Source organism: Vulpes vulpes, chromosome 11, assembly GCF_048418805.1.
Source record: "Vulpes vulpes isolate BD-2025 chromosome 11, VulVul3, whole genome shotgun sequence".
Lineage (NCBI taxonomy): Eukaryota > Metazoa > Chordata > Mammalia > Carnivora > Canidae > Vulpes > Vulpes vulpes.
Window position 1 is genome coordinate 63,760,636 of NC_132790.1, and position 13,518 is coordinate 63,774,153.

General features: G+C 33.7%; 1 protein-coding gene across 1 annotated transcript in view; it reads right to left on the bottom strand.

Moving 5' to 3' along the window:
- STT3B (STT3 oligosaccharyltransferase complex catalytic subunit B) overlaps positions 1–13,518 on the bottom strand; it is a 107,282-nt gene that overhangs the window by 32,654 nt on the left and 61,110 nt on the right. Inside the window, exons 4-5 of the mRNA XM_026000902.2 lie at positions 4,558–4,623; positions 2,702–2,801 (exon numbers count right to left, since the gene is read on the bottom strand). Of these exons, the coding sequence (XP_025856687.1) occupies positions 2,702–2,801; positions 4,558–4,623 (166 nt within the window). The remainder of the gene's footprint in view (positions 1–2,701; positions 2,802–4,557; positions 4,624–13,518) is intronic.

Sequence of the window (13,518 nt, forward strand, 5' to 3'; positions counted from 1 at the left end):
AGGTTAAATTGAACTTAAATCTTGATACATTAGGATATAAAAAGAGAATTGACTGTTTTATACCATCACTTTCCATCCATTTAGAAGTCAACTATAAAAGAGCATAAAACTCACCTCAAATACTCTTAGTTATATGAATGGAATAAGTGATTAAGGAACAAGGAAGGTGGGGTAGAGAGTCTGAATACTATGAAATTATCTGAGGCATTTACTAATCTAACTTCACATACATGTATAATACCATCACACTATTTTATTTTTCTTCCCTGTGAAAAGAAGAAACATTTTCAAGAGCCAAATAAGCAGTATTAATTTCATACTTTTGTAAAATTACAAGATAAATCTTACTCATCAAATACAAAGTCTTTTCTTAATTTTTACCCTACTAGATTTTCGTGCTAACACTCAAAAGAAGTTGGACACTGCTCATGTCTTATACTTTCAGGTAGAAAATCCTTTCATTTGACCTCTTTAAATATATTTATCTGGCTACTTCTGACTACTTTGGCTCTCTTCCTCTTCCTGATTCAAGGACATTTAATAAATCTATCCCTCAATCTACTCCCTACCCTATTCCCCTAACCATTACATTTTCAAGACCTGGGGCACTGGGTGGCTTAGTTGGTTGAGCATCTGACTCTTGATTTTGGCTCAGGTGGTGATCTTGGGGTCACTGGATCGAGCTGCATTGGACTCTGCTCGACGGGGAGTCTGCCTGAGATTCTCTCTTTCCTCTGCCCCCAGCCCCTTTGAAATAAATATATAAATCTTTGGGAAAAAAATAATTTCAAGACCCAAAAGTTTTTAAATTAAACAACCTCTTAGTTCCTCCCCTATTACCATTTAACTTAAAAAACAATTCCTTTATAGATTTCTAAAACAAAAAGTTGAGACTTAAAATCTATCATCCTCCTTTCTGGATCCCAAAGACTGTTTACAGTGTGTTCAGAGTAGAGATATATCACAGATTGATGTATTTCAACAGTAAGGTATTTATTTATATGGTAGGCACATAGTTAACAGTAAGTTTTAGCATCATGGGTTGCGCAGCTAAAACATGTTAAGTTCAGGCTACAACCAAATGATCTTGAATGAATTACATCCTTTCTTGTTTCCTCATCTGTAAAATGAGGATAGGATAGTAATAGTACCTACTACTCACTCACAGTGTGGTTATGAAATTAAATGAGTTAAGTACATGTAAAAAACTCAGGATCATTTGTAGTGTAAAATTATTTCAGTGATGCCCCATACCCATTAGCAGTCACTCTTCCACTCCCCAAGCCCCTAGTAACTGCTAAACCTACTCTGTCTCTAAGGATTAGTCTATTCTGAACATTTCATACAAAAAGAGTCCTATAATATATGGCCTTATGTGTATGGGTTATTTTACTTTTCAAGGCTCATGATGTATCAGTACTTCATTCCTTTTTGTGGCTAAATATTCCACTGTATGAATATACCATACTTCATTTATCCATTCATTAGTTTATGGATATTAGGTTGTCTTCACTTTTTGGCTATTAGGAATAATGAATACTGCTATGAACATTAGTGTACAACTTTTTGTGTGAATAATTACTTTCAATTCTCTTGGTTATATATGTATACCTAGGAGTTGAACTGCTGGGTCATATGGTAACTCTATGATTAAGTTTTTGAAGAACTGCCAAACTACTATTTTTTTCTTTAATTAAGAAAATAAGCTTTGTATCTTAGTGTTACTGCTTACCAACAACATTATCATAATGAGATTGTATTATTTTATTAAGACATTGGGTTCAGACCACAACTTCTCTCTGATTAATTCAATCCATAAAAGTTCAGCCTTCATAGAAAATGAGCTCTAAGATTTGAGACAACATCTATCACTAGGCATCTTATTCAGAAGACATGTTTTAAAACCTAGAGAGAAAATAAAGATTTCATAGGAAAAAGACTCAGTCTATGCTATTGTCTGTTTGTGTCCCTCCAAAATTATTAAGTTTAAAACCTAATGCCCAAGGTGACAGTATTAGGAAGTAGCCTTTGGGAGGTAATAAGGTAGTGTGGGTTCAGGGACTAGTACCCTTTCAAAAGCTGTCTGGAGAACTAGATCATCCCTTTTACCATGTAAGGACAAAGCAAAAAGGTTATCAGCTATGCACCAGGAAGGGAGCCCTCACAAGAACGTCTGACCATTCTGGAACCTTAGTCTTGGGACTTTCCAGCCTCCAAAGCTGTGAGAAATTTCTGTTGTTTATAGGCTACAAATTCTGTAGTATTTTGTTTTAGCAGCCCAAATGGACTAAGATTACCATATATTACACAGAGAGAGCTTTCAAAGGTTTATTAAACTGTTTATTTTGAGAATATTCAATCTCCTGACTACGCTGAATTTGAATAATACGTATATGTGAATGATTTTCATAATAGAAGCCCATTCTACCAAAAAAAAAAAAAAAGTCTGGGCTGGGCTCACAAATATTATGTAGACTAATTTCTACAAAAACCAAGCAAAAACTCAACAAGGAAAAATTGGTAACAATGCACTTGGGTAAAAATACGTGACCAACCTTATTAATACAGAAAAAGCAAAAAAATATATAAAATTATTTTTACCTTCTTATGGGTAACACACCCAAACAGAAGTGGCTGCTCAATGAAAAGAATGTATAGGAAACATCTCTTAGAAGATGAAATTTCAAGTGAAATCACTTACCTATGTAGACTCTTTTGCTGTATCTCTGCATCAGTAACAACACAAATACATGCAGTGGAATAAGGTTGATAATAAACACATAGCCACCCCAAGCAGAGACCTAGGAGTTAAGAAATGCAAAGTTAAATAATTTAAGATATCTGCTTTTAAATATAGGTAAGTCTTGTCATGACAATCTAAACATATAATGAACAAACATAAACCCTAGGATTCTCAGCAGTTGTGAGATATACGAAAAATTGATTTACATTACCTAACAAAAACCTATCTCTACTTATCTTTATTGATTATTAAAATAACACATTCCCATAAATCCAATATGCTTTTCTATATTCACTGGAGAAATGGTCAAATTAAACTAAATAAGAACACTGAGAACATTATAATTTGTGAGTTGATAGTAAAAAGTCTTTCATGAAGATAAAGATTCTTAGGATATAGTTCATAATTTTTTAAAAGAAAAAAAAAGGTTTTTATTTCACCCATTTTTGAAAGTACATTTCAAGAAGCTTGACCGAGAATAAGAACAATGAATGTTAGCACCAGTCAACAACTGAACTACAAGGAACACTCATATAATCTTGATATTCTTTGAGATGCTCAAAATAAAAGGTGCTACCTTGAGTATAAATTATTCCCTACTAACGGATTACAAATCAAGATTCCATTTTAATGTTTAACATGTATCTTAAATATAGAATATTCTACTTAATCAGAATAGCTGAGTATGTTCTGGTCTAATTTTTTATGTGATTATTATTTTTTTAAAGTAAGCTATATGCCTAAAGTGGGGCTTGAACTCAAGACCCTGAAATCAAGAGTCACGTGTTCTACCAACTGAGTCAGCCAGCCACCACTATTCTGGTCTAAATTAATAAAGACTCTAAAGATGTTTGTTCTCAACCAAGAGTATTATGTTTTTGAGTATATTCAATAGGCAATAAACTCTTTTGAAGATCAAAGTTTTAGATGTGCTCTAATAATTAAAAGCTTAAAAGAACCATTTTACCAATAGTCACATTAAGAGACTAAATGTTAACATATATATTGTAACTATGCTGCCTTTGTCTGAAATAATCTCATGACCATTTTGTAATTAGAAGTTCATTTTGTAATGAACTACCTGCACTGTACAATGCATATAAGAAAATCAGTTTATTGCTTCAGTCACATGCTATTTTGCACCAAAAATAACGTTACTCTGATTGAGCACCAGTCCTACCTGAAGAATTTCCAAATTACCTTCAAAATTTAAATGCAAGCTTCAAAGAGAATGAGTTTGCTATTACTTGGGAAAACTGCACAGAATGTGTCCCAGGCTTTAACCATTTTAAAAGGGGCATGGAATTTGGATGCATAAATTCCATGAAATTTATTTAAAAACAGAAAAAAAGCTTACCTAAAATTATCACTAATTTTCAGCACAAGATTACTCTATAGGCTGTGGTACGGGGAAAAAGGCAGGAGAATGAAAAAGTAATTCTGAACGCCAATCTGAAGTAATCTAATGAAAAAAGTATGTAGGTAGTTTATCTGGAGGACAGGAACATTATTCAGGTAAAGTTATACATCCGAAAAAAAAATTTTGTTTCACTTGTTGCAAATATTGTATTTGAGGGGTTGAGTATTAGCCCTCCCCATTAAAACAAGAGTTGATACACACCCCAAGGATAGGGGTAAAGAAAAGAATGGCAGTAATGAATGGGAATACATTAAACAAAATTAAGATCCTAAAGATTTCAGGGGAAAAGAAGTGGAGAACGAGCCCAAATGAGAGGAAAATGATGAAGAAGATGAATTGGTCTAACTACCAAAGACTTGCTAGACCTCACAGAATTTAAAATATGACTTCTTACCATATAGAAATACGATAAGCAGCAGCACATTGTCCAAAAAACTGACCCAGTTTTTACAGATTTTACCTAAAAAACAAACAAGCAAATGTTTATAAATGTGCCTGCCAAATTAAAAAAAAAAAAAAAAAAGTGTTTAGTACACTTGTACTACAAAAATCCAAAGTTATAAATTAAAAAAAGAAATACAGCAGTTGTGGTTGTTATTCAGATATTCAGATTCACTTAATATATGCATTTAGAACACTGGGCAACAGTCAGGCATTTTATAAACAGCCCTGATTTTTCTGTTACACAGTTTTCAGTAAAAAGAATCATCTTTCTAACAGAAGTAAAATTATATTTTTCTATTTTATTTTCTATTTTAAAATAATAACAAATTGAGATTTTAACTAAATAAACTTGTTCAGCAAATCTACATTTTTACATTTGGTTGGTTTTCTTAGGCGTAACACCTTAATCTAATTTTTCTTCATTTGACTATATACATCTCACAGATAATTCAAATTATGAGCATCCATTTTTGAAAACCTATCATTTACGAATTTTTATGTGCCATAACCAATATCAATAATAATCAATAAATAATAATCTATATCAAGAAATTGGTAGCCCTAAAATAATTTCTTGGATATGTCAGCAAAATTCTCAATTACTCCAAACCAGAAAGGGAATTTGAAATCAATGAAACATTAAAAAAAATGACAAATCCCTACTGTCTAAAAAATGAAAAAAACAAAACAAAACAAAACAAAGAAATAATTCCCAGATAAGTTTATATGTTCCTCTAAAAATAATCATTTGGTTCAGAAAAAAAAACACAAGTTCTAAATACTTATTTATGCCAACAACAAAAGGTCATCTTTATTTAAAACATATATACCTGATTTCAAGAAATTTACTTTAAAAATGAGCCTCCTCTGGTACATTAAAACAAACTACAGGTGACATGTAATCTTTGGGGGAACTGTAAAGCAAACACACACACACCCCACAGCAATGAAAGGAGGGGGAGAGCAAGGAAACAGAAAACATTCCTAGTTTATAGCACTTAAAGATACTATCAGGCTGACTTCTATTAGACTAGTGAAAGACTGTTTTGAATTCAACATCAAAGTATATATATGTGTGACAAAACAAAGTATATATATGTGTGACAAAACACAACCACCTTCCCCCATTGAAACCAGTTTGATCCATGCTAAAATGTGAATAGGGAAGGCAGTGTATTAAAATACTGACCTTTTAAAAAGTGAAAAAAATTTCCAAGGCTGATTAGAAATTATTCCTTTGATACTCCATCTCTAGAGAGTAGAGAGGTGAGAGTTGGAACCAAGTGCCAATGCCAAAATCACAGGGACCAGAAGTCAAATTAGAGAGATCAAAGATGATTTTTAGAAAGGAAAGTAGCTACTAGGAAAATGGGAAAGAAAAGAATCTTCAAAAAGGCCTAATTCTTTTTTTTAAAGATTTTATTTATTTGAGAGAGAGACAGAACATGAGTGGGGGGCAGAGGTAGAAGCAGGTTCCCTGTCAGGCAAGGAGCCCTAGGACATGGGGCTCCTTGACCCCAGGACCTGGAATTGTGACCTGAGCTGAAGGCAGCCACTTAACTGACTGAACGACCCAGGTGCCCCAGAAAGGCCTAATTCTAAATGGAAAGACTAGAAGACAGTGTCCTCAGAGAATGAGATGCACCAGAAACAAAAAGGAATCCCAAGAAAGGGGTCATAGAAGACTATGGCAGGTAGATCGATAGAAAAGAAAAGAAAAAAAATGATTCTACCTAGTAACTGAGGAAAAAAACGACAGGCTAACCAGTGAACTGAAGGTAGAAAAGACAAAATGTTAGCAAGAAAAGCTTGCAAATGACCATTCAGTGCTTTATATTTGTGAGTCGGTTCCCATTTTATTGCCTCTTAGCTCCAAATGCACCCTTCAATATATATGTTCTATGGTAAACCAAAGCATTTCTAAGTACTTCTCCTTTCAAGTGAGTATGATGTTTCCTCGGTAGAGGGGTGCTGAAGGAACACTCCAGAAGAGCCTCCCCAATCATTTCCAATATAGGCTGGCGTTGGTGGTATGGGTGTGAGAACATCTGGTGGTGCTGACCCTAGCCATGGGCCCAGAACACAGTCCTGTGACTTTGCAGCCTTGGTCTAGTAATAACTTTTCTGCAGTCCTCTTGACATGGTACCCAAAGCCCCATACACAGTCTAAAAGCTTCTTGCCCCTGCTGTACGTAGACTCCCACTGTACACCAGGCTTCAGGTCACCAGCTCCCCACTCCTAAATGCCTCAACTCCGGAGAGTGGTCAATTGCCTATCAGGCAGCTCCAAAGCAGCTCTAGGCTAGCCTAATCATCAAACTTCACTGGTATAGGTGGGCTGAATCACACCCTCTTGAATGAAATCTGAATTCTTTCTATAAGTTTCTGCTTCCTTAGGTATTTTCCCTCAGCCATAACATATCATATAGTTTCCTTCTGTATTACTCTTCTACCACAGTTAATACTTGTTTTTATAAGACTCCTCTTATTTACTGTAAATGATTGGGCCCAGTCCTGCTACAATCTACTAACAAAAAACAAAATATACTTATAATCGTTAAATACAGTCCACACCCTGAAATTTCCTCAAACTCTAAAACCAATTATAAAGGCTGCGAGAGAATGAGGAAAGAATTTATACTCTGAATCAAACAAATTCTGCTGTTTACTAATATATATAAAACTCTACGAGGATATATTGGACACACAAATTAGAACTCAGTCATGCTCAACTAGAAAGGTATGACACTAAAGCAAGGACTACAGTCAAAGCACAATATGACAGAGACCACATGGTGGGTACAGACACTGAGTGGCATAATGTCCTTACAGATCCTGATGCCGTTGGTAACAGAAATACAAGTCCAAAAGCTGGTATATGACTGAGGGTTGAGTCCAAACTTACAATAGTATGAATGTCAATATAAAAGAGAGGCTATGTTCAAGGGCCAAATCAACCTTTTTTTTTTGGTGAACTACTAAAATTTGAGAGTAGTGCAGAAAAAGAAGCTGAGAACTCCTAGTTTCCTACCCTGAGGTACTACCTACCCATCAGTGGGGAGGAGGAAGGCCAACAGATGGTAGGTAGGTTTGGATAGAGGGCTTTTTAACTCAGTCTTTGACATGTTAATATTAAAACTCCTAAATTAGAATTCTTCAACAATGGAACTAGAAATCAAGAGAAAAAAATGCCTGAGAAATTCCCAAATATTAGGAAATTAAACTACACATTTCTAAAGAACCCATGGGTCAAAGAAGAAATCAAGAATTAGAAAAAAATTTTAACTCCATAACAATGAGAATATAACATACTGAAATATACAGAGTATAGCTAAAGCAATGATGAAAGTATAATTTAAATTTCATATCAGAAAAACAGAAATAGCTAAAGTAACTTGGGCTTCAACCTCAAGAAGCTATAAAGGAGCAAACCAGATACAAAGTAGATAATAAAAGTCAAGAATTCAATGAAATAGAAAACAAACACAGAGAAATATAAATGAAACCAAAAGCTGGATAAACTTTAACTAGACTGACCAAGAAAAATGATATAAATGACCAATACTAGGATAAGAGAGGTAACATCACTAAAGATTGCACAAAAACTCAAAGAATTATAAAGGAGTATGATGAATAATTTGTGCCAACAGATCAGATCATTTACATAAAATGAAAAATTTCAATAAATACTTCACCAAATTACTCATAAAGAAACAAAATCAGAACAGAACTATGTCAATAAAAATTGAATTAGTCTTTAAAAATCATCCCAGGTTGAGACACAATACCAAATCCTATAAAAATTCTTTCAGAAAACAAAGGAGAAGGAAACACTTCCCTAAACTTATTTTAGGAGCTCAGTATAACCCTCATATCAAAGCTAGACCGGAGCACTTGGGTGTCTCACTTGGTTAAGTGGCTATCTTCAGCTCAGGTTGTGATCCTAGGGTCCTGGGATTGAGCCCCTATCATTGGGGCTCCCTCATCAGTAGGAAATCTGCTTCTCTTTCTCCTTCTGCCCCTCCCCTGCTTGTGCTCTTGTGAGAACATGCTCTCTCAAATAAATAAAATCTTTAAAAAAAGATAAAAAAACAAAAACAAAAACAAAAGCCAGACAAATGCATCACAAGAAAACATGAGTTAATATCCCTCATGGATATAGATAAAAAAAGTCTTAAGAAAATATAAACACAAAACCACCAATAGAAAAAAAGGATTATGTGTCACAAGTGGAATTGATTGCATGAATTCAAAGTTGTTTTAACATCTGAAAAAAAAAAAATTAATGCAATGGTTCCCAACTGAGGAATAGGGAGAATTTACTCTTGGCATCTAGGGTGTAGAGGGGTAAGGGATGCTGCTGGATACTCTGTAACACAAATGTATTACCCCCAAATGTCAATAGTATTGAAGTAAGAGAAACTTGAAGTAATATAATTAAGAATGAAACCATATAATCATCTCAATAGACACAAAAAACTACTGACAAAATCTAACACTGATTGATAATAAAAATTCTTAAACTGAAAATACAAGAAAACTTTCTTAAGCCATGATAAAGGACATCAATTAAAAAAATATAACTAACATCATACTTAATGGTGAAAGCCTGAATGCTTTCCCTTTAAAATCAGGAAGGAAAGGATGTGCATTTTTAATGCTTCTACTGAACACTACGTATGTTAGAAGTTCCAAACAATATCATCAGGCAAGAAAACAATATTTTAATTTCTGTTCATAGAAAGATATTGTTAAAAAAAATAAGACAAGCTACAGACTAGGAGCAAATGTTTGCTCAACACACATCTAATAGAGAACTTATTTCCAACATATACAAAGAACTCTTAGAACCCAATAATAAGAATACAACCCAACCAAAACAGGCAAAAGGTCTGAAGAGAGCCATTTCACCAGAGAAGAATCAGAATTGGGTAATAAGCATATGAAAATATGCTCAATTGTTTGTCACTGGAGAAAAGCAAATTAAAATCATGAGATACCACTATATACCTACTAGAATGGCTAAAATTTAAAAATCTGAACATATCACATGCTGGTAAATGCACTGCCTCACATTTTGGTTGAGAGAATGAAAAATAACATTTTTGTAGTTGTTATAAAATTAAACATGTACTTATCTTACAAACTAGCAACCCCACACACCTAGGCATTTGTCCAAAAGGAATACTAATATATGCCCATATGCTGAACTGTATGCAAATATTTATAACCACTTTATTCATAAATGCCAAAAATTGAAAAATAAAATAAGCTATAGTATACTCATATAGTACACACATACTACTCAGCAATAAAAAGTAACAAACTAGTAAAAAATGCAACAACATGGATGACTGTCTAAAGTCTTATGCTAAGTGAAGTAAGCCATACATAAAGGGTCACCCCCCTTACTGTATGTTTCTACAACACAGCATTATGGAAAAGAAACTCCCAAAGATATGTAAGATAGAAATCAGATCTGTGGTTGCAAGAAATATGGGTTAAGGAGAGGAATGATTGCAAAGACAGAGGAGAAATCCTTAAAAAAATTCTATAGGAGGCAATGATACTACTGTTCCCACTACTATTTTATCTGTATCGGTTCTATTGTTGGTGAGTGGTTAACAACAGCACAAACAGGTACACATCAATTTCTGTGTTCCCACAATGTTTTATACATTAACTTACTTAAACCACATAAGATAGGTACCTTTATAACTTCCATTTTATAGTTGATTTAATAGACACGGGGGTGGTTTAAACAACTCCTCACAATAGAAACTGAAGTCAGGAAAGAGGAAACCAGACCATGGCAGTTTGGCTCCAAAGACTCTACTTTTTAACCACTTGATACTGACAAAAAAAGATTAGAAACTACAGAACACAAATCTAAAAGCATATTCAAAAATGTCTGGAAACAGTGCTTTGAAAACAGAGTACTTTATCTTAAAAAATTTAAAGACCTAACTTGTAAAAGGCATTAAGCAACTGGTTTAAAATTACATACACCAGACGAGGAATTAGTAGACAAGTTACATTTACGTTTTAGAGATTACACAGAAAATGTTTTCAACTTCATAAAGTCATTTGGGTACAAAAAACTTTTCATAGTAGTCAGAGCTGTTATTATTTTTACTTTCAATTGGTAAAGATCAAACTTGAAGTAAATGTAATTATCTACTGCAACTCTGTAGCTAAAACATTTTTTATATTTATAAGAATAGTGAATGAGATTAAGTGTCAAACACCTTACCACAAATCAGAAAATGAATCTTTATGCCAGAACTCCAAACAAACTCCTCATTTCAAATACTGGAGCTGCTTTTACTTTAAACCTAACTTATCTTAAATATGTTGGTTTAAAAAACAGAACAAAGGAAAAACTCACAAAATAATCTTTTAGTCCTTAGTGAGGATGCTTTATTATTCTATTATGCTATCATTCTGAAAAGCAATAGGATACTGATAATTCCCCTAACTGCTCATCAACTTCATTTAACTCTGTATAATCAACATACAAAACAGCACCAGTACCACACCGTGTTCTACAAAAATATGTTGAATTAATAAAAAAAAATTACGGCACTTAAAAAAAAAAATGTTGTAATGGAGAACTAATGGAATTCATAGAGAAATACAAAAGACCCCAAGTATCCAAACAAACCAAAATTACTAGTGTTTAAAAGCTAACTAGCATTATTTTAACTTTGATTTATAACTCTAAATTTAGTCTTCTACATACTTAAATACAATTAAAATTATTAGTTTACATTTCTGCACACACACACGTATAAAAATCTAATTCTGTGACATCAACAATCAAAAAGGTAAGAACAGAGTTGTAAGGAAGATTTTTTATGTACTATTGAAGATGAGCTAGGATAAACTGAAGTAAGAGCATAATAGAATGCTAAATGTATACTGCATGGTAACCACAAAGAAAACAGCAATACAATATAGACCAAAAGGAAATGAGAAAGGCATTTAAACATTTCACTACAAAAAAATCAACTAAACACAAAAGACAGTAATAAAGGAGATAAGGGACAGAAAAGCTACTAGGCATATAGAAAATAAATGCAAAGTGACAGAAATAAGATCTTTCTTATCAGGAATCACTTTAAATGTAAATGGCTTTAAGTTAAACTCTCCAATCAAAAGACAGAGACTGGTAGATTGGATAAAAACACATGGTCCAATTATATGCTCAGGCATTCACTTTAGATCTAAAGACACAAATATATTCAAAGTTAAAGGATGGAAAAAGACATTCCATGCAAATAGTAACTAAAAGAGAACAGTTAACTATACTGATGTCAGACACAAGAAACTTTAACTCAAAAAACTTTTGCAAGACAAAACAGGACAATATATATTAATAAAACTTTCAGTACTACAAGTACAACAATTATAACATTTAGACACTTAATGACAGACTATCAATATATATGAAGCAAAACTGACAGAAATTAAGAAAGAAACAATTCTATATTAGAGACTTCAGTACCCCACTCTGAATAGCTGGTAGAACTAGACATAAGACTTCAGAGGACTTCACAAAATAGACCAACTAGACACAATAAGATCAGGATACGCATTCTTCTCAAGTGCACATGGACATTCTCTAGGATAGATCATATGTTATAGGCCACAAATTAATTCTAAAGAGACAGATATCATAGAAAGTATATTCTCTGACCACAATGGGAAGAAATCTGATTATCAATAACAGAAGTGAAAATAAAAGACTTGTAAGAGTGCTATGAGTAACTGTATTCCAACAAATTAAATAACCTAGATGACATGGGACAAATTCCTATAAATATAAAACCTACCAATACTAAATTCATGCAGAAACAGAAAATCTCAACAGACCTGTAACCAATAAAGAGACTGGATCAGTAATCAAAACTTTCAACAAGGAAAAGCCTGGGACCTGATGGCTTCATTGGTAAATTCTATAAAACATTAACAGAATGTATATCAATTCTCAAACTTTTCTTTAAAAACTGAAGAATAGGGATCCCTGGGTGGCGCAGCGGCTTAGCGCCTGCCTTTGGCTCAGGGCGCGATCCTGGAGACCCGGGATCGAATCCCACATCAGGCTCCCGGTGCACGGAGCCTGCTTCTCCTTCTGCCTGTGTCTCTCTCTGTGACTATCATAAATAAATAAAAATTTAAAAAACAAAACAAAACTGAAGAATATGAAAGCGTTCCTAATTCATTCTATCAAGCCAGCATTACCCTGATATCAAAGTCAGATGAAAACACTACAAGAAAACCTACTGATCAGTTACCACCTATGAACATTGATGCAAAAATCCACAACAGAATACTAAAAACTAAATTCAGCAGCATGTTATGAGAAATGAAAACACCTGAGAGAAAGGAAAAGGATCATAAAATGATATAGAAGACACTTAGAAAATCCAAGGAAATCCAAGAAAAACAGTGAGACAAAATGATATTTAAAACTACAATTAAGAATAACTTCTCAGGTGCACATTATATGCCACAGAGCACTGCTTTTGGCAAGGTAATGGTAGGAAGAGAAGGAGCTTCCTGTGAATTGCCATAAAAGGCTCAGTAAAGAGCTATAGCACTTCTTTCCCACCAGTTCCTTTGCATCACTGATTCCCATCTCTGAGAAACCCTCCTCCCCTGATACTCACCTGCTGAGTTAGTGACCCTGTATAGTAGTACTGCCTCAGCAACATCTAACACCCCATCATCCTAATAACCTCAAAGAATTGAATCCTACTATTAACCTTCTTTCTCATTAGTCTGTGAGTTCACTGAAATAGGGATGATTCTATTTTTGATGATGAGTTACAGTCATAAGGAGTTGACATATTTGTAGGACTCAGACTTAAACCAAAACTTTAAACTCCATTTATTCAACTAATGATGA